The sequence below is a fragment of the Ictalurus punctatus genome, chromosome 11 (genome assembly GCF_001660625.3).
Source record: "Ictalurus punctatus breed USDA103 chromosome 11, Coco_2.0, whole genome shotgun sequence".
Taxonomy (NCBI): Eukaryota; Metazoa; Chordata; class Actinopteri; order Siluriformes; family Ictaluridae; genus Ictalurus; species Ictalurus punctatus.
Genome location: NC_030426.2, coordinates 27,116,199 through 27,141,198, shown reverse-complemented (window position 1 = coordinate 27,141,198; position 25,000 = coordinate 27,116,199). Strand labels below are relative to the sequence as shown.

Sequence of the window (25,000 nt, the reverse complement as noted above, 5' to 3'; positions counted from 1 at the left end):
ACACCCTCTCCTGTCAGCCCGCCCACTTCCTACCTGACACTGTTGACTCCGCCTCTGACCACGCCCAAAGCACAGGTGACAACAGAAAACAAGTTCATAGCTGGAGAGAACACACACACACACACACACACACACACACACACACACATCTGAGTCTTCATAGTTTTGATTCTATGGTATTTATTTATTTATTTATTTATTTATTTTGCACTTTTTTTTCTTTCTTTCTCATAATTTCTTTCCTTCTCTTTTTAATTCTTTCTTAATTTAGTCCCTCATTTCTTTCTTTCTTTATTACTTCTTTCTCTCTTTTTTCTGTCTGTCTTTCTCTCTTTCTCTCTTTCTTTCCATCCTTCTTTCTTTCTCTCTTTCTCTCTTTCTTTCCATCCTTCTTTGGTGTTCTTCTTGTGTGTTTTGGTTTTTCAAAGATATCGATTTTAAAAATCTACACACTGATTCCAATGAAACACACATTTGTCTCAAACCTCAACAATCTGCTGTCGATTTTTGTAAACTGAATAACGACACGTTCCACTCCTTCCATAAATGTTAAATAAAACGTCTCCTTACAGAAATCTTCAGCATATCAACGATTACACACCTTTTTATTGGGTTTATTATCAGTGGAGTATCAGCAAGTCTTCAAGTCGCTTTGAACGAGCTGTTACTATGGAAACGACAACATGTTAGAACCAGCGTGTTAATATAAACCTGCGCTACTGTCAGAGCCGCTGTTATAGAGAACTAATCAACACCTCCTGACCAATCAGAGTCCAGAACTCAGCAGCACTGTGGTGTAACCCTGTTACTAATTTTGGTGTGTGTGTGTGTGTGTGTGTGTGTGTGTGTTCAGGGCTGGTGTATGATCCACTGATGCTGATGCAGCATTGTATCTGTGACCCTAAGCATGCTGGGAGAATTCCACTGGTCTTTAACAGACTGCAGGAATGTGGAGTCAGTGATCAGTGTAAGGTACTGAACATGAAGTTCTCTTTTAGAATTCAGCACAGTTTTAGTTTTTACTGTAATTATGTTCATTATTCTTAGCTGTGTTGGATTTTTGTTGATAGGAGGCACAGTGGCATGAAGTAGGCACAGCTGCATTAAAAATGCACACCTTGTCAGATAGGGGGCAGTATTGTATGTTTTATTGGCCTGAATCAGTAGAAGTGTTCAGCCTGTTGGAAAAATGTTGTCAACTCTCCAATTATTATTATTATTATTATTATTATTATTATTATTATTAGGGACCAAGCCCCACAGGCCCCAATCTCAGCATTAACTACAGCAAGTCTCTATCTCAAACCCTCTAGCGCCACCAACTGCTCAAATTTTGACTTATGTTTATGCTAATAACTTTTGAACTGTAAGACATAGAAACAAAATTATTTTTACTTTGATCCCTTGGCTCAAGGGGGATCGCAGCCTATGACGTCATTTTCCGTCATATAAATTTTCCTGCCATTTTGAATTTTTTTAAAAATCTACTTTTTCGTACTTGTCCCAGACGGTTCGTCCAATTTTCACCAACATTGGCTCAGATCATCTTGAGACCATTCTGGCAAAAAAAGTTAGTAAAAGCTTTCTGACAGACCAAAACGTCCTCGAATAACGCACGGGCGAATTCAGAGGCGAACACGCCAAAATGGACGTGAGGCTATATCTCCGTAACGCTTTAGTGTATTTAGACCAAACTTATTTGTCATAAGTCATCGTGAACTGAGGGTACGTGCACAGTTTCGGCACAGCACCACCTACTGGTCAGGAGATTTTTTTTTCTTTTCGTGTGTGTTTGTGTGTGTACAACTTCTGAATAGTTTGACCAAAAATCACAAGACTGATCTCTTCAAACTTTGTGCAGCATTCCAAGTCAAATGATTGGAAATTTTCTTAGGTTGGCCATTTTGGAACAACTTGGCATATCGTTAAGAAGTTCTATAAGTGTCATTGGAACCTTGCCCTGAAGGCACTCAAAAAGACAGCATCACCTTGTGGCCAAAAATTATCAAATAAAATAAAAAATGCTACTAGCTTTTGATTACTTTTGCCTGTTGTCATGAGATTGGTCTTGTTAGATTCCTGGGCTCATACTGAGAACAAGGATACCATTATGCCATGGTCAGCCATGTTGAAATGCATTGAAAAAGTACTTTTTCAAACTCCTCCTAGACCATTCGTCTGGTTTTCACGACAATCGAACCAGATCATCTTCAGACCATGTTGGCAAAACGCTATCAAAAGGTTTTTGATAAATCAAACCGTTCTCAAATAACAGACGAATTCGATGGCAATCACAACAAAATGGATGCTAGGCTATATCACTGTACCAGGTTAACATATTCAGAACAAACTTAGTAAATGCCAACATAACTTGAGGGTACCTGTACAGTTTCGGAATAGCGCTACCTAGTGTTCACGAGATGTGGAAAAACACTTTTATGCTTATACCTTCTGAACAGTTAGTCCTAAAATCATGAAACTGGTCTCTTTCGATTCTGTGGGTCATACCGAGTCAAATAACCGAGTCAAATGACTGAGTCAAATGACTGAGTCAAATGACCGAGTCATACCGAGTCAAATGATCGAGTCAAATGATATGGAGCATATTTGAGCTTTTTGGACTGTTCTACTGATTTTCACCCAATTAGACTCAGACCATCTTTAGTCCATGTCAACAATAAGTTATGGATTTCGTGTTGATCGCCCAAACCGAGCAAACCGAGCAAACCGAAATCAGTGATTTACATTTTTCCACAGTAGGCCATTTTGCCTGTTCACCATTTTGAGTCATGTCAAAAACCTACTTTTTTGGAGTCCTCCTAGACCATTCATCCACTCTTCACCAAATTTCACAAAGATCATCATCAGAGCATGCCGGAAAAATGAACTTTTAGATATCTCAAACTGTTTCCATATAAAGCATTCACATAAGCGCCACATTGTGCTTCATGCAATATCGTGGGAACACTCTGTTGTGCTTGGCCTTGTGAATGCCAATCTTATTTACTTATTTATTTCTTTATTTCCAGTGGTTTAGAGGCAGACAGTGCAGTTTGGAGGTTGTACAGGTGATTCATCAGAACGGAGCGAATCCTCTGAGTTGTCTGCAACCTTCAGTGATGATGGCAGCAGGCTGTGTAACAGAGCTAGTACTGCTCGTCGCACAGGGTCAGCTGAGGGTAAGACACAGTGAGACACAGGGAACCTCTAAACATCCCTGAACTTAAAGCTGCATCATCTAAGATGTCAAAATTAGTCACATCTGGGTGTCAAAAGGTGAAACAGGTGGTGTGTGTCACGTTCCTGCCCGCATACACAAAGCTCCACCCACAGGACCTATGCTAGTGCAGTCAGAATTACCATGCTCACTAGAGTTTCTGCATTCGCAAGGACTGTCATGACATCACGTCCAACTCGAGTTATAACACCATAAACACTCATAATGATTTATCAGTATGTTCGCTGTCCTGGTTATGGATTTCCTGCTTCGCCGTCCTGTCCTTTTTCTCTGTAATGGAAAAAAACTGCATCTACTCGACTTGTCAAACAATTGACTGCGTTTGCAGACATCATTAATTCTGCGTCCAGTTCAGTCTCCTTCACCGGTAATAAATGACTCCATCTTTCAAAAGCGCTGTCAGTGTTTATTCTGGTTTTATTGTATTTCTTGTTATTAAGTTGTTGTTGTTGTTGTTGTTGTTGTTGTTGTTTTGTAGCATAGGAGGAGTCTTTATTTTGCTCACAGGAGAGTTGGCTGCACTGGGTGCTTGCTAATTTGAGACGGAGATGTGGGCGGAGTGAAGGGGTGTTGGGGCGTGTCTATAAAATGACAAACTGACAGGCAGGCAGTTTTCCAAATGGGGTTTCTCAGCCATGTAATGCACCTATGGCTTAAACCTTTATGTTTTTTTTAATCATGTTCTCCATATGTTTTCTACATTATTTGTACAAGTAAGAAATACTACTTCATCTTGAATCTGTTCTCTTTATATGTGAGGCTGTGGGCCACGCCTTATCATGGGTCATTAATATCCAGTACAAACCTTTTGTTCCTTTTAATATCGAAGGAATACGATTGTACAAATCTTTCTCTCTCACAACAGAATGGGTTTGCAATAGTACAACCACATGGACATGATGCCTTACACTCATCACCCAGTACATCAGTGTAAGTACTGCAGTACACACACACACACACACACACACACACACACACACACACGCTTTTGTACCCTTACAGTTTATAACTATTTCTCTTTTCTACTCTTCAGGGCTACTTTTAGTTCAGTAGCAATTGCCACTAAACAGCTCCAGAAAAAACATAACAGAAAGATTCTCATTCTTGACTGGGTGAGACACACACACACACACACACACACACACACACACACACACACACACAAAACGTCGATCAAACATTCATCATTCATCAAACGCACATCAAACATTAAAGAAACGAACGCCAAACACGTCAAACGTTCAATAAATGTTCAATAAACACACATGAAACATCAACGCTGTTCCCCGTGAATTCACATGAATACATGAACATACGTGAATTTACATCAGATGCAGATTCTCGATGGAGTCCATCACATGGTGCAACACACGGATCGAGTCGCTGCTGCTCGTGAACAGAACTCTTGTGCTCTTTTTCAGGATGTTCATCACTGTAATATAACTCAGGAAATGTTCTACACAGACCCGAATGTTCTCCACATCTCTCTGCACTGCAGCACTGTGAGAGGACGAGCTGATGAAGTGAGCACACATCCGTTTGTTTTTATCACATGCTTTGTCATACATCATATTTTTTATCTGTGTGTATGTGTGTGTGTGTGTGTGTGTGGGTGTGTGTGTGTGTGGGTGTGTGTGGGGTCCTGTAGGTGGGCTTGGGTGATGGAGAAGGTTTTAACGTCAATGTGGAATGGTCATGTGACCTGGACCCACCCATTGGAGACACGGAATACTTGGCAGCGTTTAGGTATAAGATAACGATCTGCAGCTTTTGCATAGAGGTGCATGTGTGACTGTGTGAGGTCACAGGTCAAAGGTCAGTGTGGGTTGCACTAACAGCCCAGTGCACTAACACTCCTGTATTTGTGCAGGACTGTGATCAAGCCCATTGCCCAGCAGTTCTCCCCTGATGTCATCCTGATTTCCACAGAGTTTAACACCGTCGACGGTCATCCAGCGTCTCATGGAGGACTGAGAGTATCCGCGAAATGTAGACATCAAACACACATCAAACTCACTTCAATCACATACATCAAACACACATCAATCACATACATCAAACACACATCAATCACATACATCAATCACATACATCAAACACACATCAAACACACATCAATCACATACATCAAACACACATCAAACTCACTTCAATCACATACATCAAACACACATCAATCACATACATCAATCACATACATCAAACACACACATCAATCACATACATCAATCACATACATCAAACACACATCAAACACACATCAATCACATACATCAATCACATACATCAAACACACATCAAACTCACTTCAATCACATACATCAAACACATCAAACACATACATCAAACACACATCATCAATCAAACATACATCAACCACACATCAAACACACATCAAACTCACTTCAATCACATACATCAAACACATACATCAAACACACATCAATCACATACATCAAACACACATCAAACTCACTTCAATCACATACATCAAACACATCAAACACATACATCAAACACACATCATCAATCAAACATACATCAATCAAACACATCAATCACACATCAAACACATCAAACATACAAAACACACATCAATCACACACATCAATCACATACATCAAACACATCAAACACACATCACATACATCAATCACGCATCAATCACACACATCAATCACATACATCGAACACGAATCATTCACATACATCAATCACATATCAAAACACATCAAACACACATCAATCACACATCAAATATACATAAAATACACTTAAACATGTTAACCATACATCAAATGCACAAGAAGCAATCACAAGGATCAAACATAAGCATTCACTGAATGTTCATCTAACATGCATCTGACCTACAGTATATGAAGCCAGAATACATCAAAACCCATTAAAAGTACATTTAACATAAATACATACATCGAACATATATAAATTATACATCGATACGACTCAAACACACAAATGTGCTCATCAGTACTGACTACTAATCAATCCCTGCACAGGAGGTGGAGTTACATGTGCCCATGTCGGTCATGTTGTTTATGGTGTCAGTCTCAGTGAAGTTATGAAACAGTGAAAAAAACGCTGAGCTGCGTTTCAAATGCACCTTTGCGCCATATTTCACATGCGTTTACTTTCACTACCGAGCATGTGATGGTCATAACGCTAATGAAGCGTTTCACAGTACTGAGTCAGTTTCTGCCGCGTCTTCCTGTCCTTCGTGACTGTAGCGCTGCATAAAGAGATGTTTTGTTTAAAATGGGAAGAGGAAGATGAGGCGTCAGCGTGGTGCAGCACTTTGCGTTATTTGTGCAAGTTAGTCTTTTTTTTTTGCTAAATCATATTGAGAGTAACTGTGACTCGGCGTGACATGACTCCGTTTCATGTGATTTTCTTTTTGGAGCGATTTTAGATTCAACCGGTGGATTTTACACTTACTAGTAAATTACGCTTTATTTTGTAATGTTATATCTAGTTCAGAAAAGTACAATTAATTCAACTGAAACTTAATTGAATCTACCAGAACTCAAAAACACCCAAACACATGAGCACCCAAACACCTAAACACACAAACACCCAAACACACGAACACCCGAACACACGAACACCCGAACACCCGAACACCCAAACACACAAACACCCAAACACACAAACACCCGAACACACAAACACCCGAACACACGAACACCCGAACACACAAACACACAAACACACAAACACACAAACACACAAACACACAAACACCCAAACACACAAACACCCAAACACCCAAACACCTAAACACACAAACACCTAAACACACGAACACCCAAACACACGAACACCCGAACACACAAACACACAAACACCCAAACACCCAAACACCCAAACACCCAAACACCTAAACACCTAAACACCTAAACACCTAAACACCTAAACACACAAACACACAAACACCTAAACACACAAACACCAGAACACCTGAACAGTCCTACATTTGAACTGTTTCCTTTCCCTTTAGGGTTAGATTGAGGTGTAGCATAGCATTAATGATCAAAATGAATAATTAAAGGTCCTTACAAGGATATTAAGACAAACGTGTGTGTGTGTGTGTGTGTGTGTGTGTTGTAGGTTTTGGGCTCCTCACTCAGAACCTGATGGAACTCTCTGGAGGTCATGTTGTCGTGGTGTTAGAGCAAGGTCATGACATCACAGCCGTGTGTGAGGCGTCTAAGGCGTGTGTTAATGCTCTGTTAGAGAACCAGGTGATACACGACCCTGTAAACACTGCTGCGTCAGACAGAACGTGTAGAGTGGTGTCTGAGTGTGTGTGTGTGTGTGTGTGTGTGTGTGCGTGTGTGTGTGTGTGTGTAGGTTGCGTCTCTGTCAGATGATGTCCTGATGAAGAAGCCGTGTGCTGCAGCGGTTCAGTCTCTACACAGAGTTCTACAGATCCACAGTGAGTGTGTGTTCTGAGCGCTCGCTCTCTCTCTCTCTCACACACACACACACACACACACACACACACACGTTTATGTTTAAACACTTTGTGTTTAATGTTAAAGTCTCGGTCTGTGTGTCAGGTCAGTACTGGTCGTCTGTGAGAGATCTGACACACACCGTAGGCGAGTCGTGGTTACGGGCCGAGAGGAAATATACGATGCACACTGACACGGCCTCCGCCCTCGCTTCGCTCAGTGTGACCACCCCGAAATACCCCGGGTAACACCAAAACACCACACACACACACCAGAACACCGCAACATCCGAACACACAGCATTTGATATGATGTATTATTATTATTATTATCATTTCGTTAAAAAAAGATTGTTTTGTTTGAATTTTTGCAAAGCAGCAAGTTTTAAAATTGCTTAATTTATATAAATGTATGCATCTTAATTTTAGTTTCAATTTTATATTTATGTTATTACTATTTATTGTATTTTTTGAGCATTTAACATAAACGCAATACATTACCGAAGCTTTACACTTGAGCTTTAAAGTGAATTCTGTTCTGTATCACTCACTCAGAAACAGTTTATAAGCGTGTAGTTCCGATGTCGTGACGTTACTCACTATTCAGCTGTGAGGTCCTCAGGTTCTGCCGAGGAGGAACCGAGCCGGTGGAGCACGACGAGGACGAGGACAAGCCGTGACCTCATCGAGGGAAGACGAGACAGCAGCCTTTAAGTTGTTTTTACTATTTTTATTTATTTCTACAGTTCTCGCTCGCTTTAAAGGACTTATTAAAAATAATTTTATCTGAAATTATTTGAAGTTTTGCGTCAAGGACTTAAAAAAATCCTAAAAATATGCTGATTAATCTGTGAAATTTGTTTTATTTTTTTAAAAAAAAGATTCATTTGTACATTTGCTTTATTATTATAATAATTATAATGATTTATACTTATTTCTCCTTTTATATAAACACACATCACTGCACTTAATGATCATTTTAGTGCACTCGTACCGTACCTGATTCAATATTCAGCTTTACTGAAGTTTTAAGAAAAAGATCCCCAACTTTTAATTCCTTTCTTTTGACTTTTTTCTTGTGTGCCACAAATTTAAAAAACAAACACTTCAATATATTTTTTCCTTTAACCTGGCTACAACTTTGATCACATTTCTGTGAAATGTAACTTTATCATTAACTATTTTAAATCCGCACCATCGGTTTTTAATGAAAAATAAAAAGAAAAAAAAAAGAACTTGATCTTTGAAGTATTTGTATAAATGTAAAGGCATGCGGGTGACGTGGTTCAATTCTGTTTAAATTCATACACAATTCATTAAGTTTGTTACATTTGAAAAAGCGTTAACCCCGCCCCCTAAACATAAACTGAACCTTTTTGTACATTTTATTCAAAAGAAGTTATGAGAGTTGTTACAGTTTTGCAAGTGAGACCAGGTTTTAAAACAAACAAAAAAACCTCCTAAGTTCTAATTTGAATGACTAATTATGAAATTAGTTTGATTTCTTTCTATTTGAATTATCTGCACTTTCACGCAGATGAGTTCCAAAGTTGAATCTGATCTCCACGTTATTATTATTATTATTTTACAGTTTTTAAAAATAGAAGTAACTGTATGTGGACATTTTATTTTCTTTTTAATGTCCAGAGTGCAGCTATAGACATTGTAAGTCTTTGATATAATACTTTAATGATTTTATTAAACACAATTTCACTTTTTATTTAAAAAGTTCCTCGCAGGAATTTTCGCCTTTTTAAAAGACGTCTGTAAGCGAGGTTGAAATATCACAAATTTTGACCTTAAGGTGAAACATGGATAAAAACCTCCGTAAAGTTCTAGGCAGCAAAGGCTGAAATCATTTTTATTCCTAATTTTGTCTGTTTCCATGACATTACGTAGTGATTTCTGACTCGAAAAACCCTTTTCTTTAAGTCGACCTCCTCTCATTTACTCTGATCTAGTTTTTAGCTTTGACCTTCGTGTTGTAAAGTGACCTTGAGTGTCCTGAAAGGCAACCATGAATAAAATGTCATTTCTATTTCTACAGAAAAGTATGAAAAAAATAATCATGTTTGCATTTTGTTTTGTGACAGTGTGTGGAATAAAAATATTTCAAACTGCGGTGTTTAAAATGCTTTAAAAGTCCCGCCCCAAAGCATTAAAAATACAAATAAAAACTCGTCTTTGAAAATTTCATTTCAACATAAAACACACGAATAACACCACGGAGACACGGATCCGTAATTCCAATAAAAGTGTTTTATTAACATGATGTGCACGCGGAAACGTATATAAAGACACACAAACATTATCCGTAGGATCCATATCCTGAATAACAATAAAACGTTTACATCTGTTCTCTTCAGATAAACAGAAACGCGAGTGGCTGCAACCTGCTGCGCTTTTATGACCGACGATGCACGCGGAAGTCTCACGTCAAACCATTCGCTACATTCACGCCATTAACGACATTTTTACTCACGACGTTGACGAACGGTCAGCGGTATTCACTCGGTTGTGTCGCTGCATTCTTCGTTTTATTTTTAAATCAGTGAGATTAATACAGGCATAAATACACTGAAAGTAACATTTTAAAAAGTTATCACGCATCTCCGCGTCCCTTATCGTAACGCAACGATCCCGGATACGAGGAGTACGGAGCCGCGCCGGTGACGACCACACGGTGTAAATGTCACACTTCTGATGGCACGATTCGATTCGATTCGATTCATGATGCAATGATTCAATTTAACGACGACACAACGAATCACCGTCTCATCGATACACGACAATCCGGAGCGAACCCGCTGTTCAAGGGAAACGGTTCGGAGCGTTACAGCTACGGCTCCAACTAGCGATTCTTCTCACAATCGATTAGTTGACATTATTTTTTCGATTAATCGGATGGGGGGAAACTTTCAGGTTAGTAAAAACCCACCGTGTTCCACTTGAGATGATCTTACCTTTCTAAAAGTCGTACACTAGACCAGTGGTTCTCAAGCTCCGGTGAGCTCTGGACCCCTCGCGTGTTTCAAACAATCCACAAGCACCGCTTCACTCCACAGCAATTAACACGAAAATTGAATCAAAAACACTTCAAGATTTTTTTGTCGGTGTGACGTTTAATTCGACTCTCTGAATTATCCTTCGTTTATTTTATCCATCACTGCGACACTTGAACTTGTTGAACTTTTTGCAAATGATCATTTCATTTGTAAATAAATTTAAAATAAATCCACCAGTGAGCGATGTGATATTTGCGAATAACCACGTTGATTAATTTTAAATAATATTGTTTTTTTTTTTTTTGTTAAATGTATCAAAATATATTCAAATGAGATGTTTTAAACATTTTTAAAACTTTCCTACAGACCCCCTGCAATTACACCACTGACCACTAGGGGTCTGCGCACCACCGGTCGAGAATCACTGCACTAGACGGTAGAGTACACAGTGCATAGTGCAAGTGTACAGCACGAGATTTGAGACACTTTAGTATTTACTCTCCGAAGCGTGTTTTCAGAACAGATGTAATGAGTAAATGTACCGCCGCACACCGACTGATCCTTAATGAGATTCCTTACGATTTTCATAATCGATTATTATCGATTTTATTGATTAGTTGTTGCAGCTGTAGTTACAGCTAAATGATCTTGCGAGCCAATAAAATAATTGAATCAATTTAAAAATATATTAATCATTTTTTCCCACACCACTCTCGCCTGTCCTTTTTCCATCATTATTAATAATAATAATAATAATAATAATAATAATAATAATAATAACAACGTATGTTGTCGCCTTTTAAAATCAAGGCATCGATCCAAATCGCCGGGTCGTTACACCCCTAATAAATAACGCGTGGCCACGACGTATTAATGCACGCGGACAGGATAACAAATCGTAGCCGTTGTTTTTGTTCCTTCAAACAGGTGCCTGCGAAGTAAAACCCTTACGCTCGCTTGTTTTAGTAAAGCTGGCCAAGTTTAGCAAGTTTACACGCGCGTACACGTCTTATTAAATTTCTGCACGCAACAACTTTTCCGATAAAAATATCACCCTCCGTTTGTTCAATTAAAGCAATCTTTTTTTTTTTTTCCCTTCCACGGAAAGAGTGTAAAATATACAAAAGCGATGAATGTCACGGTTCTATCGTTGACGACAATTCGATAAAACATCCGAATAATTCAAACGATACGACGTGTAAGGAACTGTTCTGGAATGTGAAATCAGAACATTATACGTGGAAAGAAAAACAAAACGTTTCGTTAGAACATCACTAGGACATGGCAGTCTACAGAACGGAGAGGTTTCCCGTCGCAGACGATTCACGCTCAAATCCACTGCTTTAACTGAACAAACTCCTGCAAAGCACGTCTGACATACAGTCATTAAAAAGCAACCATAAACCTAAAGCGTGAACTGTTCGAACATCTACATCGCTCACACAGTCATATACAAATATACATACTACAGTCACCATGGTTACCGTAAACCCGTGTGTGTGTGTGTGTTATACACTCCAGACTGTAGTCGCAGCACACCGCTCACTCTTTATGAAAATGCCACCATATTTAATGATCTAACTCGCGGTCACGCAGTGTGTTTACGAAGTAGTGATGTCACCAGCGACGCTCCGTAGCCACGCCTTTCATAAAAAGTGAAGGGGAAAAAAAGACCTGCATGTTTTTAAAACTGGCAAAGGTTCAGAAACGCATCACACAATTATACAAAAAGTAGATTAAAAGCACCGGCGCTAATAAAATCTATTCAACATCGTACGACCCGCATTAAAGGACCATTCCGGAGTTTTAAAAAATGATTTTTTATCCTATTCCTAAAGCATTGTGTGGGTGAAGTGTGTAGTCAACACCTTTCCAAACAAACAAACAAACAAACAAACAAAACAAAAAACAGTGTACTCCCAATTCAGTCATAATGGAAGTCTGGGGGCAGCTGTTACAGAATTACAGCACTAAACATTTAAACACACACACACACACACACACACACACACACACACACACACACACACACACACACACACACAACTACAGACCTGCAGGATGAGGAAAGTCTTTCCTTACGGACATTTATCTACAACTTTTACACACAGTAGTGAAGTAAAAAGTAGTTCCGGGTACTTTAACCTTTCCTGAAGGTGTAGTATCCCTCCGCGCCAAAGCAGACCTCGAAGAGGAATAAAGCGTAGTTTAAACGTGGTACAGCTCCTAAATCATCCTTTCACACATCACTTGTGCAAGGTAGAAACGTGTGTGTGTGTGTGTGTGTGTGTGTGTGTGTGTGTGTGTGTGTGTGTGTGAGTGTGTGAGAGAGAGTTCGGTGTTTTCCGGTAACCATAAAGTGCTCGGGTGGGGAAACAGAAAAGCTACCACTCGTCTGTTTTAGTTTTGGAAACAACTTTCCGGTGGTTATTAGAGGTCAGGAAATGACCGGTGCACGACGCAGAGCGACGCTTTCTTAAAGTTTCTACACGGACGATTCATCGGCGATGGTTTTACGAGGCCGACGAGAAGGAAAAAAAAAAGAAAAAAAAAGAAAAGCGCAGTGCAATTGAGGCTACGTTTCCCTACTGTACAGGAAAGATGAGGAAACATATCGCTTTCTGTAGGAGGTTCAGCTTCTGCCCCTTGACTTCTATCATAAGTGAGTTTTCCCCACGCGGTGCAGGGAAACGTGAGGAGATTCTCAACCGTGCTGTAATCACGTCCGCTACAGACACGGTGGAGAGAGAGAGAGAGAGAGACGGATAAAAAAATTTTTTTTAAAAACGCCGGAGTTTTCCTTTAATCTCTTTAGTCGCCGTGACGACCGCTCGTCACCGCCTTCATCCTCACAGCCATATAAAAAGAGAACGTGTAGCAGTATGTCTCAACTCACTGTGCAACCTGTGAGACAAGGTGTTCATGTACGAGAGAGAGTGAGTGTGTGTGTGTGTGTGTGTGTGTGTGTGTGTGTGTGTGTTAGAAGTCGCTGAGGATGGCAATGTCGGCGAACTCTTTGTGATATCGGCGAGAGTACAGGCTCAGGAGGAACGCCCACTTCAGACTCATGAAGCTCCACACACACGACAGGTACAGGCTCTGAGGGTCCTTCAGCGCTACACACACACACACACACACACACACACACACACACACACACACACACACACTCATTAATACCTTTACTAGGTCCTTCCATTAACATAATGGCACTGTACTTTATCCTTAACCTCAGTAATACAAAAACAAAAAAATAAAAGCTGCACTTTTTAAATAAATAAATAAATAAATAAATAATCCATAACCTAATGAAAGCATTAAAATATTCATAAATAGTAATTGCGTTAAGCTGGGGGGAAAAATACATATTTCAGACAAAAGACATAAAATAATAATATAATAGAAAAACCATAAGAACAAGTAATAATAAACTAATCTTAAAATAATTCAATAATTAGGATAAATAATATTGGCACCCTTGGTAAATACGAGCTGTGAATTCTGTGAAAAATTTTCTTTACTGTTTAACCTTTTGATCTTTAAAAAATAAATAAATAATAATACTCACATAAAATACTCTCCTGGATATCAAACACTACGCAGGTTTATCACAACTAAATGTGTGTACATCTGTTTTGAGGATTAAACTGCGGCGTTGATCTGGCAACGTTCACATGCGTTAAGAACATAAAACCTGCAATGAGCTCTGGGTTGCCAGATTGGAGCGTGATGGTGTATGAGCATCGTTATCATCGTGCTCCACTTACACTCTTTACGTGAGACGGCCACGGATAGGAAGGAGATAAAGGCGACGATGGAGAGCACGGAGAAAAACACGCCCACGAACAGAAAGAACTTCAGACCCTTCAGCCACGTTCTCCAGTAGTCCTGCAGGTACATGATGTGAGTGATGAGACTCCAGAGCGCCAACACCCCTGCACACACACACACACACACACACACACACACACACACACAGTAGAAGTAGTGAGTACAACTGAGAAGTTTAACATGGTCCTTTAACATGATCATTCACATCTTTAACCAATACCACAACTGTTTTACATAAAACACAGTGTGCATCACGCTGTTCGAGGGAAATAATCAACAACATGGTGGTGTAATGAAGCAGAAATACTGCTACAACCCCAAAGTGGATTATTTCCTACAAAAGCACGTCCACCGAGCGTTTAAATCCCTTTTACACCCAGCAGTCTGTCAACGATTGCAATTTTTTAAATTAATTACAGAACAACTTTTTCTCCATTTATAGTTTAAACGTCATGTTGTCGAGACGCGTAAACTCCTCTGTCCCGAGGACGTCCGAAAAAGTTCCAGCTTTACCACTGGAACTGGAGACTCCTTCAGTGTAAATCTCATTAATGGTTGGTTGTTTATTTTTAATTTACATTTCTTGCGAGTGAAACTGTACTGTTTGAGGTAGTTTGTTTTTGCTGCGTCATTCACACACTCTCCCTCTCTCTCTCTCACTCTCACACACACACACACACACTTCCTGTCTGGGTTTCATGACCGTGCATATTTCACTCTGCAGAGAAAAAACAGTTCAACTCGACAATTTCCTTTCAGCATGACACGTGACACTCAAAAGTCCACGTTACACAACACACACTCGGAATAGGACAAACGACACACTCGGAAATGATACGCTCATAAAAATACCACTGTCGTTTGCATCTTTAACCGATGGCACTGCTTTCTATAAAGAGAATAAAACGCTGCGTGTATCAAGCGAGTTATTGCTCGTACAGCGACGTCCACGAATACGAAGCGGATTATTCAAGACCGACACGTTACCCTCTTCGTGACAGGGTATTATCCATATAAGATACGAACGTGGCGTAAGGACACGTGAACACACACAACGTGAATGCATAAACAACTGTCAATCATCCTTAATCATCCACAAGGACTCTCTTTTATCCGATCTAAACAGTAAGTTCACCCTAAATAAGTAGGCTATTTGGTTACCAAGGCAACCGGTATAAAGATTTGCGACACGTTGGTCACGGCGCAGCACGAGGAGACGATTTTAAAAAGTGCATACAAACCAATAAAATACCAGAAGACAATGAATCAGACGCAGTCAGTTTTACGGAGGAAGGAAAGATGAGGTGCGGATACGGGATGGTCTGAGGACAGCTGTAGGGTTGATGTTTAGAGATTTAGTCTGGAGCACTGGTCACCAACCCTGTTCCTGGAGATCTACCTTCCTGCAGCTTTCATCTCCAACCAGCGAACACAGCCGTTTTTATCTGATCGAGAACTTCTTAAGGAGATGATGAGGTGGTCAGGTGTCACGGTTATGGTTGGAGCTGAAGTCTTCAGGAAGGAAGGATCTCCAGGAACAGGGTTGGTGACCACTGGTCTGGAGCATGGACTGTTCATCCTTGTTTTCTTTATTTAAAAAAACAAAGATAGCACAGAATGATCTCCACGTAGCACTGTGGTGTGTGTATATATATATATATATATATATATATATATATATATATATATATATATATATATATATATATATATATATATAAAAATGTGGAACTTGTGCAATAAAGAGGCAACACTTTAAGATAAAGCTTACTCGCCATGTAGAAAGGTCAGATGATTGACAATACAGAAGAAACAAACAATACATATATATTCATATATCTTTTGTGGCTGTAATGGAACTACTCTGGGACATCTTCCCATGAAGAATAAACACATATACATATATATACACATATATGTACATGTGTGTGTGTGTGTGTGTATATATATATATATATATATATATATATATATATATATATATAAATTATAATATATATTTATATAATATATATAAATGAAATAAAGTTAAATAAGTTACAATATATATTAATTAATTATATATTATATAATATTTTATTATATATAATTATACATTATAAAAATTATAAAATTATTTTTTTAATCAGTGATTAATCAAGTTGTTTTATTTATTTATTTAAACAAAGTAAAATCTATTATTTAAAATATATTTATAAATAAATAAATATATATGTTTCATTATGTATAGGTGTTTTACTGATCTATTCCTGATGGGACTTCACAGGAACACACCTTAGTGAGAAATAAAGCAAAAACACCACCAAACAAACAGCGTTCAAATGTATTGATGTATTAACTGATTAATTGGTAATTAATTGGTAATTAATTGAATCTACGAGGATCACTGCTAAATAAAAGCAAAAGGAACACGCAGGGATTTCCAGAAGCCGCATCCTGAATGACGGTCTAGTGCCCTAGGTAGTGTGTGCAGGTGTGTGACGTCACCACCTAGATAGTGCACAAGTGCAGTGAGCGCTGGAAGGTGATGAGTTACCTGATAATCCTCCCATGGCGGAGGTGCAGGGCTGTTTGTAGACGATGTTCCACACCAGGAAAGCTGAAAATCCCACCAGAACCCCGACACAGGAGTAACCCACACTGATGTACGTCTTTCTGGGAGCCATTACACCTGAAATGACCTCATTAAACCACTAAAAACAAATCCACTTCACACGCTAATCAGAAAGCGTTTCAGCTCTGAACATGTCGCGAGGAGACGCAGCAGATCCTGCACCTCAGTAAGGCTTAAAAATACCAAATAAAATACTCTGAAAAGTTCGATCAGATGAAACGCGGGGTTTTACCAGGCTGTAATGTTCATGAGGCGTTCATGGCTGTGTTTATAAGCCGCGATTATTATGCAATACACAGCAAAGGGGAGTTCCAGAGTTGACCAAGGAACCACAGCGCCACCTGCTGCACCGGAGGACACACTGGAATAAATACACAAACAAACAACCGTAAACAAACAAGCTTTCTTGTTTGTTCAAGGGTTCTCAAAGTGGGGAGTCTCTGTAGGACATCCAGGGAGCTGTGAGAATTAAAGTTATTACAGTTATAAATAATATCAACGAACTAACGAGAATTTTATTAAAAATGGTTTTGAGTCGATCCTTTGAGTCCTGTAAGTTGCAAGGTGGGGTCTCTATGGATCAGACTTGTTTGTCCAGAACATTCCACAGACACTCGATCGGATTGAGATCTGGGGAATTTGGAGGCCGAGTCAACACCTTGAAGTTTGTCATGTTCCTCAAACTGTTCCTGAACTATTTCTGCAGTGTCAGGGAGCGTTATCCTGCTGAAAGAGGTCACTGATATTAGGGAATACCTTTACCATGAAGAGGTGTACTTGGTCTGCGACAATATTTAGGTAGGTTATATGTGTCAAAGTAACATCCACATGAACGCAGGACCCGAGGTTTCCCAGCAGAACATTGCCCAGTGCATCACACTCCCTCCACCAGCTTGCCTTCTTTTCATAGTGCATCCCGGTGCCATCTCTTCCCCAGGTAAGCAACACACACACACACACACACACACACACACACACACACACACACACACCCGACCTCAACATGATGTAAAAGAAACCGTGATTCATCAGACCAGGCCTCCTTCTTCCATTGCTCCCTGGTCCAGTCCTCATGCCCTTTGTAGGTGTTTCGGTGGTGTACAGGGGGTCAGCATGGGCACTCTGACCGCTCTGCAGCTCCATACGCAGCAAGCTGTGATGCTCTGTGTGTTCTGACTCCTTTCTATCAGATCCAGCATGAACATTTTCAGCAGTTTGTGCTGCAGTAGCTCTTCTGTGGGATTGGACCAGATGGGTGAGCCTTCACTGAGCCTTGGGCGCCCATGACCCTGTCTCCGGTTCACCGGTTGTCCTTCCTTGGACCGCTTTTGGTAGGTACTAACCACTTCATACCGGGAACAACCCACATGACCTGCTGTTTTGGAGACGCTCTGACCCAGCCGTCTAGACACCACGATCTGCCCCTTGTCAAAGTCACTCAGATCCGTACACTCGCCCATTTTTCCTGCTTCCAACACGTCAACTTCCAGAACTGACTGTTCACCTGCGGCCTAATAAAAATATCAATCAATATTGTGGGATATCATGTTATCATTATCGCCCAGCCCTAGTGGAAAGGCTCAAATAAATCAGAAAAATATTACTGTACATATTTAAATAATGCCTCTACATTTTTTTATATAATAATTTGTCTAACATATTTAAATCTGTTTTTGGGAGGAAAATATACAAATGTAAATCACCTCCAAAATCACGTGACACTCACCTGTCTCTCTCTCCAACGAACAGGTTAGCTTTATAAAAAACAGATTTTCTGTCTCTGCATCATCACAGTCCTAACCTATATTTTTGTAATATTAAAAAAAAAAAAAAAAAAAACACCACATTTTCTGTCATTTGGGTCATCAGCGTTAAATATTTCATATTAACAATTAGCTTTTTATTTAAAATAATTTCCCCATAAACTTATTTACCGACATAAAGCAAACTTTCCCTCCTGTATCTAACACATGAAGCCCGAAGACACAGGCATTCAGTCTGCTCATGATCTGCTAGAAGTTCTCCAGCAGGTGGCGCAATTACCAAAATAATAATTTGGGTTCAATATTCTACAAATTGTATTGCAATTGAATAAAAAAAAACAATAAACAAACATTATAGACATAAATCTTTATTGAATATAATTTGAATAGTAATTTGTACGCATTAAAAAAAAAAAAGGGTTTATAAAATGTTCGGGATGTTTCACAGTTATTCGCTATATTAATATCACTTTTTTTAATTTTACAAATTTTGCGAGAGAAAGAGAGTTTAGAAAAAAGAACATGATTTTTTTTTTTTAAAAGCATAGTTTTAGAAGTATGATGATTGCACTTTAAACACTGAAATCATCTTCAGCTGTAACAATGCTCTATTAATACTGAATACTGAATAAACAGTCAGGTCAGGACACACACACACACACACACACACACACACACACACACACACACACCCCTGTGTAAAGTGTAAAACATGCAGTTTGTTGGAAATGTGTAAATGAAAGTGAAGAGGACGGCTGAGGAAGGAACTTGGGTTCTCTGCTTGCAGAACTGAAAGCACGTGTTGTGGTCTCAGGGTCAACTGAGCTGCTGAGTCAGGAATCAAATGGCGAGACGTGACTCAGGAGTCGATTCTCTGAATCATCGTCTCCGTGACGATGCCCGAGAGGAGAGTCAGGTCTTTATATTGGATCCAGTCCTGTTCTCTGATCGCCCACACAGTGCCGTCCGGCTGCAACACACACCACACACACACACACACACACACACACACACACACACACACACTTTAATCTGACTAGCGGTGCACCAATAGAGTTATTTTCACACAGAGCACTAGTACACGGTTTTTGCTTCTCGTTGTTTCATGGAATCATTTTACAAATGAATATTAGAAATATCTTTGTGCACTAATATTTAAAAATGTTCTTAGGAGTCACAATCAGATAAGCCACGTTTAAACGAAGTGTACGTGTGACTCTCCCGACACGCTGTGCTAGCGTAGCTCAATACTAACTCTGCTGAACACACACTACTGCTGCGTCACAAATCTCATTAATCTCATATGAATCTCATTCATGTACTATTCTATTCGCTTTCCGGGTTTCCTATCACAGTTAGTGCTCGAGTTACACGATCCCCTCACGCCGCCTTCAAACCGACTGAAAGCTCCGCTTCGCATAGCGGCCTTCTGCAGTTTCTAGATAAAGTATTTCCGAACGTAGCGTACGGAGTTTTTGGATTGGAGATCCAGTTCATGACGACAATCACGACGACAGCACAAAGTTTTTAAGAGCGCGGGTCAGCGTGTTTAACGTCACTGTGCAGGAGGTTTTCCTGCGTTTCCTGATCAGTCTGTTCAGACTGCTGCGTGAAAGATGGCTCTGGATAGAATAAATGAATAAATGTGGAATTTTAAAAAGGGTGGTGAAGTCTTGCGGAAAATTCAGAACGCTTACTTGGGGTCGATTGTGTAAAAAAAGTTTTACTGCCCCCTGCTAGAGACCATAAAAACATCCACACACAGACACACTCACCGTTTCTTCTTCTTCTTCTTCAACAAATACGAGGAGCAGGTCTCCTTTAGTGAAGAGAAGTAGTATACCTTCGTCCGATTCCTGGGTCTCCAGAGCAACGGCCTGGAAAACAAAACAAAAAAGACGCTTTGGTTCTGTTGGGCTCGAGGGCAGAACTGATCGGGATGAACCGTGATAGTCATGACAACACAGTGAGTTTAGACCCCTGGTTAAGTTCACGCGCCAGATCATTAATGCTGACAAACCAGCAACGGAGATTCCTCAGATCCTGGAGAAAAGAAAAAAAAAAAAAAGCGATATGGCGTCCTACGGGGTTCAGGTTCACGTAACTGGACTCAAAGATGAACAGAAACTTTCTTCTTCTAAATTCTAATAAAGCTGCTGATTGGTCAGGTGGTGTTGATTCATTCTCTAGAACAGCGGCTCTGACAGCAGCGCAGTTTATATTAACGTGTTCGTTCTGATGCGTTATCGTTTCTATAGCAACAGCTCGTTCACGGGGACAAGTACGGCGGACGTTCCGCTTTATAAAAGCTTTTTAAAAAAAAATATATATATATATATATATATATAATAATAATAATAATAATAATAATAATAATAATAGATATGTTGGAGATTTTTGTAAGGAGATGTTTATTTTAAATGAATGGAAGGAGTCTCCAGTGTCGGTGCTCAGAGAAGAGAAGGACGGTGAGGGAAAGCTGCTATTACACGAGGGAGAACAGGAACTATAATCGTAACTATAAATGGATAAAAGTAGTGGCTTCAGGTCTCACCACACCGTCGCTGATTATTGTCCTGCACACGCTAGAAACCCGTGTTTAATCTGTTCAGGGTTAGAGGTTAGAGGTTACAGCTAAAGCGCTCACCTTGTAGAGGAATCCAGGCGGTCGTGATGCGTCGGTCTCCTGACTCGTGACCTCTGGTTCTTTCCGGAACTCTTCACTCTGTTCCTGCTCTCCTCCTCCTCCTCCTTCACAGTCTTCTTTCTCTTCACGTCCCGTCTCCTCCTCATTTGTCGCCGTGGTGATGGACTCCTCTGCTTCATCTTCCTCCTCAGCTTGAGTTTCACACGTGGGCGTGTCGTCCAACGGAGCGGACCCGGAAACGTGTTCCTCTTTGGCATGTTCGCTTCCCGGCTGCGCCGCCGCGTCGGCCGTGTTCCCGTCGCTCACGTGATGCTCGTCGCTCACGTGATGCTCGGCGCCCTCGCTCCCGGAGCACACGGACTGCCGACTCGGTGTGCTCGGGGTGCTTCCGGCAAAGCTCGAGTCGTCCGAGTCGGACGTTCCCGGCGGTGTGTTACCAGAGCGCGTGGTGTCCGCGTGTTTGTGTGCGAGTTCTTCGGGAACGCTGAGTTTGCTCAGACCCGGATGATCGGGAGGAAACGCCGTGTTACAGGGGATGGGCGCAGAGATGGTCAGAGATTTCCTCTTCTTAGACGCGGTACTGAGGAAACACAAACACACTGAACTTCAGGAACTAAAAGATATTATACCTTAATGCTCATAATTTATTAAATAAGGAATAAAGCAGCGCGTGTTGTTCCATTACAGTAAAATAAATCAACAACAGGGAGACGTGATGAAGCAGATTCACTGTTACCACACAGCCATACTTTTTAACCAATTATAGTTACATTTTAAAGTCACTTCCTGCTCTGGCTTACATTACAGCAGCTACACACACTCGTTCCCTCACCAGCGTCTCCTTATTCTCTCCACTCAAGATAAATAAATAAATAAATCGATGAAAAAAATCGCAGCTTCCGTGTTAGTGAGAAACCGCAAAGAAGTGTAAACTCCTCGGTCCTGAAGATGCCGGATAACGTATCGCTGACACTGGAGACTCCTTCCATAACCGTTACAACGTACAAACGTCTCCTTACTTTAAGAAAACGTCACCAGGAACAATTTCATACGTTTTTTTTACTGCTATAGAAACGATGACGTATCAGAACGAGCGCATTAATATAAAGCTGCACTCCCGTCAGAGCTGCTGTTCTACAAATATACACGCACGCACGCACGCACGCACCCCTCCTGTGTGATTACGATGAAGCTGAACAAGGTGCGGGTAAGGTGTGAGGTACCTGTTAAGGCCTTTGATGATGAAGGTTTTGGTGGAGTGCTGCGTCTCCAGCTTCTTCATGACGTTGTACATGTCGCGATTTAACTGGAAGAAGAAACAGAGCCGTTTAGCGGAATGTTGTTCACCTCCGAGCTCAAAGAAAGACGAGAGGAAACGTTCTCCTACCACACTCATCTCTTTGTAGAAGACGTCCCTCAGGTTGGAGACGTTCTGAAACACGGTGACGTAGCAGCCGATACGACTGAGAGAGGAACGCACACAAGAGCATTAGTGGTGGAACAGAACGCGGGTACGTTATTCAGACCGAACTGACGACGCGTCCTAAACCGATACCGATACCGATACGAAGACGAGGCTGAGGGGTGATGGGGAAGATAACGAGGAACCGTGTTTGATAATAGTGATGTTATTATTAATAGATATTATGGGAGGTATTTACATTTATAAATATATATAATAAAAAAAATAAAATAAAATAAAAGATACACAGAGCGCATCTCGACCATTTCCAGCACTGCTGGTGTTTAATGTGGTATATACTTATAAAGGTCACAATTGTGGTATAGCGAAAGGGTGTGTGTGTGTGTGTGTGTGTGTGTGTATATATATATATATATATATGTTTGTGGTGTGCTTTGAAACAGCAGCTTTGCATGCAAGGTCACAGCTGTAGCACTTTTATCATCATGATTGACACTTCACATCATCGACGAAGTTCTGGAGAAGAATCAGACACGAGAAGCGTGACGCGGGTCACGATGCTGCCGCCACCATGCTTCACGCGTCTCCAGACAGTGAATACGTACTGTACGCACGGCAACGTCAATTCAAAAAGATTTATTAAAAAAAAACAAAAAAAAACAAAACAAAACAAACACACCACACACACACCACATGTACACCAGCTTTGACCCCTGACCTTTGATAGAGGACGGGCAGCTCCTCCCTCAGCTCTGTGTTTATGTCCTCAAACACACTCTGAGCTCGATTGAACTCTTCGTCCGCCTGAGGAACGTCAACACCAACGTCATACAAGCATAGAGCGTGAGGGTTATTATTTTATAATCACAACATTTGCAGAGAAAACAACAACAACAACAACAACAACAACAACAACAACTGACTTTGGATATTTTGGCGTCGTCTCTCTTCTTGGCGCTCTGCAGCGACTCCAGATGATGACGAGCCGAATCATAATCCACCAGCTTACGTCCACGTTTAGCAACTCGTTCCTAACACACACACACACACACACACACACACACACGTCACGGTTTTAAAAAAGTTCCAGGAGCGCGTAAAGCTAAGCTCGCAGTGTTTTTGCACATTTAAAATACTTTATGGATCTCAATACATCTCCATTTTTAAACTTTTATGACCAACAAGACTTTTTTTTTTTATTTTTTATTTTTTTTTAAAAACTATGACCACTTCATCATGAAAACATTTATTATTTTTATTTTTTTTAAGCATTTATCCATTAGGAGTGGCACAAATGACTCATCAAATATTCAAAAATGAATAACTTCTTTATTTATCTATTATTATAAAAACTATAACGGTTTTATTTTTCTTTCATAACTTTTCCCAAATCTTCTTCCCTAACCTTTTCCTAATTTTATTTCAAGAACTTTTCCGCCTAATTTCTCTTTTCTCTACAATTTCTCCCCTAACCTTTATCTGAACCCCCCCCCCCCCCCCCCCCTCACTTAGTGTACAGCGGTGCTTGAAAGTTTGTGAACCCTTTAGAATCTTCCACATTTCTGCATAAATACGACCTAAAAAACATCATCGGATTTTCACACACGTCCTAATAATAGACAAAGCGAACCGGATTAAACAAACAAGACAAAAAATACTATAATAAGTCGTTTATTTATTTATTTATTGAGGAAAATGATCCGATATTACATTCCTGCGAGGTGTTTTATGCAGATATATAAAATATAGCAATTTCTACAAAGTCTCAATGCCACTGTATTTCCTTACTCTTTTTTCAGGTCAGGATCTCGTTGCGTCACTCGACGGAAGAAGAGATCACCGAATAAGCGTATTTTAATCGTACCTTTTAATCATATCTTGGTGTGTAATTGGGTGTGAAGTGCACTAGAGAGGGTTTGACGACACCATCATACCATTAAACACTACGTAGTGAGCACATGGAGTGAATAAGAAGTTATTTGAGATTCTGTAGCTCATTCCAACTGAG

At 40.2% G+C, this 25,000-nt stretch overlaps 3 protein-coding genes across 5 annotated transcripts in view; 1 reads left to right on the top strand and 2 right to left on the bottom strand.

The window, feature by feature from the left end:
* The window catches only part of hdac7b (histone deacetylase 7b), a 15,883-nt gene extending 5,959 nt beyond the window's left edge, over positions 1-9,924 (top strand). Inside the window, exons 8-19 of one of the 3 annotated variants that reach the window (XM_053683512.1) lie at positions 1-75; positions 854-972; positions 3,030-3,179; positions 4,104-4,168; positions 4,272-4,350; positions 4,660-4,761; positions 4,887-4,984; positions 5,109-5,227; positions 7,364-7,497; positions 7,607-7,691; positions 7,816-7,954; positions 8,317-9,924. The exon at positions 1-75 is cut by the window's left edge and continues 43 nt beyond it. In XM_053683512.1, coding sequence (XP_053539487.1) covers positions 1-75; positions 854-972; positions 3,030-3,179; positions 4,104-4,168; positions 4,272-4,350; positions 4,660-4,761; positions 4,887-4,984; positions 5,109-5,227; positions 7,364-7,497; positions 7,607-7,691; positions 7,816-7,954; positions 8,317-8,389 — 1,238 coding nt within the window. In that variant the 3' untranslated portion in view covers positions 8,390-9,924. The remainder of the gene's footprint in view (positions 76-853; positions 973-3,029; positions 3,180-4,103; positions 4,169-4,271; positions 4,351-4,659; positions 4,762-4,886; positions 4,985-5,108; positions 5,228-7,363; positions 7,498-7,606; positions 7,692-7,815; positions 7,955-8,316) is intronic. The other 2 variants (XM_053683510.1, XM_053683511.1) reach the window with 2 other exon arrangements.
* A 24-nt stretch (positions 9,925-9,948) lies between these two features.
* On the bottom strand, positions 9,949-17,486 carry slc48a1b (solute carrier family 48 member 1b). Its single transcript, XM_017479663.3, has 3 exons — positions 17,082-17,486; positions 14,482-14,649; positions 9,949-13,830 (listed from the first exon to the last, which is right to left on the bottom strand). Exons 1-3 carry the CDS (start codon positions 17,209-17,211, stop codon positions 13,694-13,696), a joined length of 435 nt encoding a protein of 144 aa, XP_017335152.1. The 5' UTR covers positions 17,212-17,486; the 3' UTR covers positions 9,949-13,693.
* A 1,788-nt stretch (positions 17,487-19,274) lies between these two features.
* Positions 19,275-25,000, bottom strand: part of bin2b (bridging integrator 2b) — an 18,182-nt gene continuing 12,456 nt past the window's right edge. Inside the window, exons 6-12 of the mRNA XM_017479661.3 lie at positions 23,916-24,023; positions 23,711-23,796; positions 22,957-23,032; positions 22,793-22,875; positions 21,570-22,149; positions 20,698-20,799; positions 19,275-19,892 (exon numbers count right to left, since the gene is read on the bottom strand). Coding sequence (XP_017335150.1) covers positions 19,782-19,892; positions 20,698-20,799; positions 21,570-22,149; positions 22,793-22,875; positions 22,957-23,032; positions 23,711-23,796; positions 23,916-24,023 — 1,146 coding nt within the window. The 3' untranslated portion in view covers positions 19,275-19,781. The remainder of the gene's footprint in view (positions 19,893-20,697; positions 20,800-21,569; positions 22,150-22,792; positions 22,876-22,956; positions 23,033-23,710; positions 23,797-23,915; positions 24,024-25,000) is intronic.

Excerpts from the sequence above, each read along its gene's own strand:
- slc48a1b (XM_017479663.3), bottom strand. The coding sequence starts at position 17,211 with ATGGCTCCCAGAAAGACGTACATCAGTGTGGGTTACTCCTGTGTCGGG. Across the intron at positions 14,650-17,081 it reads CGCCATGGGAGGATTATCAG|GGGTGTTGGCGCTCTGGAGT; the intron begins GTAACTCATCAC and ends GTGTGTGTGCAG. Across the intron at positions 13,831-14,481 it reads GGCCGTCTCACGTAAAGAGT|CGCTGAAGGACCCTCAGAGC; the intron begins GTAAGTGGAGCA and ends GTGTGTGTGTAG.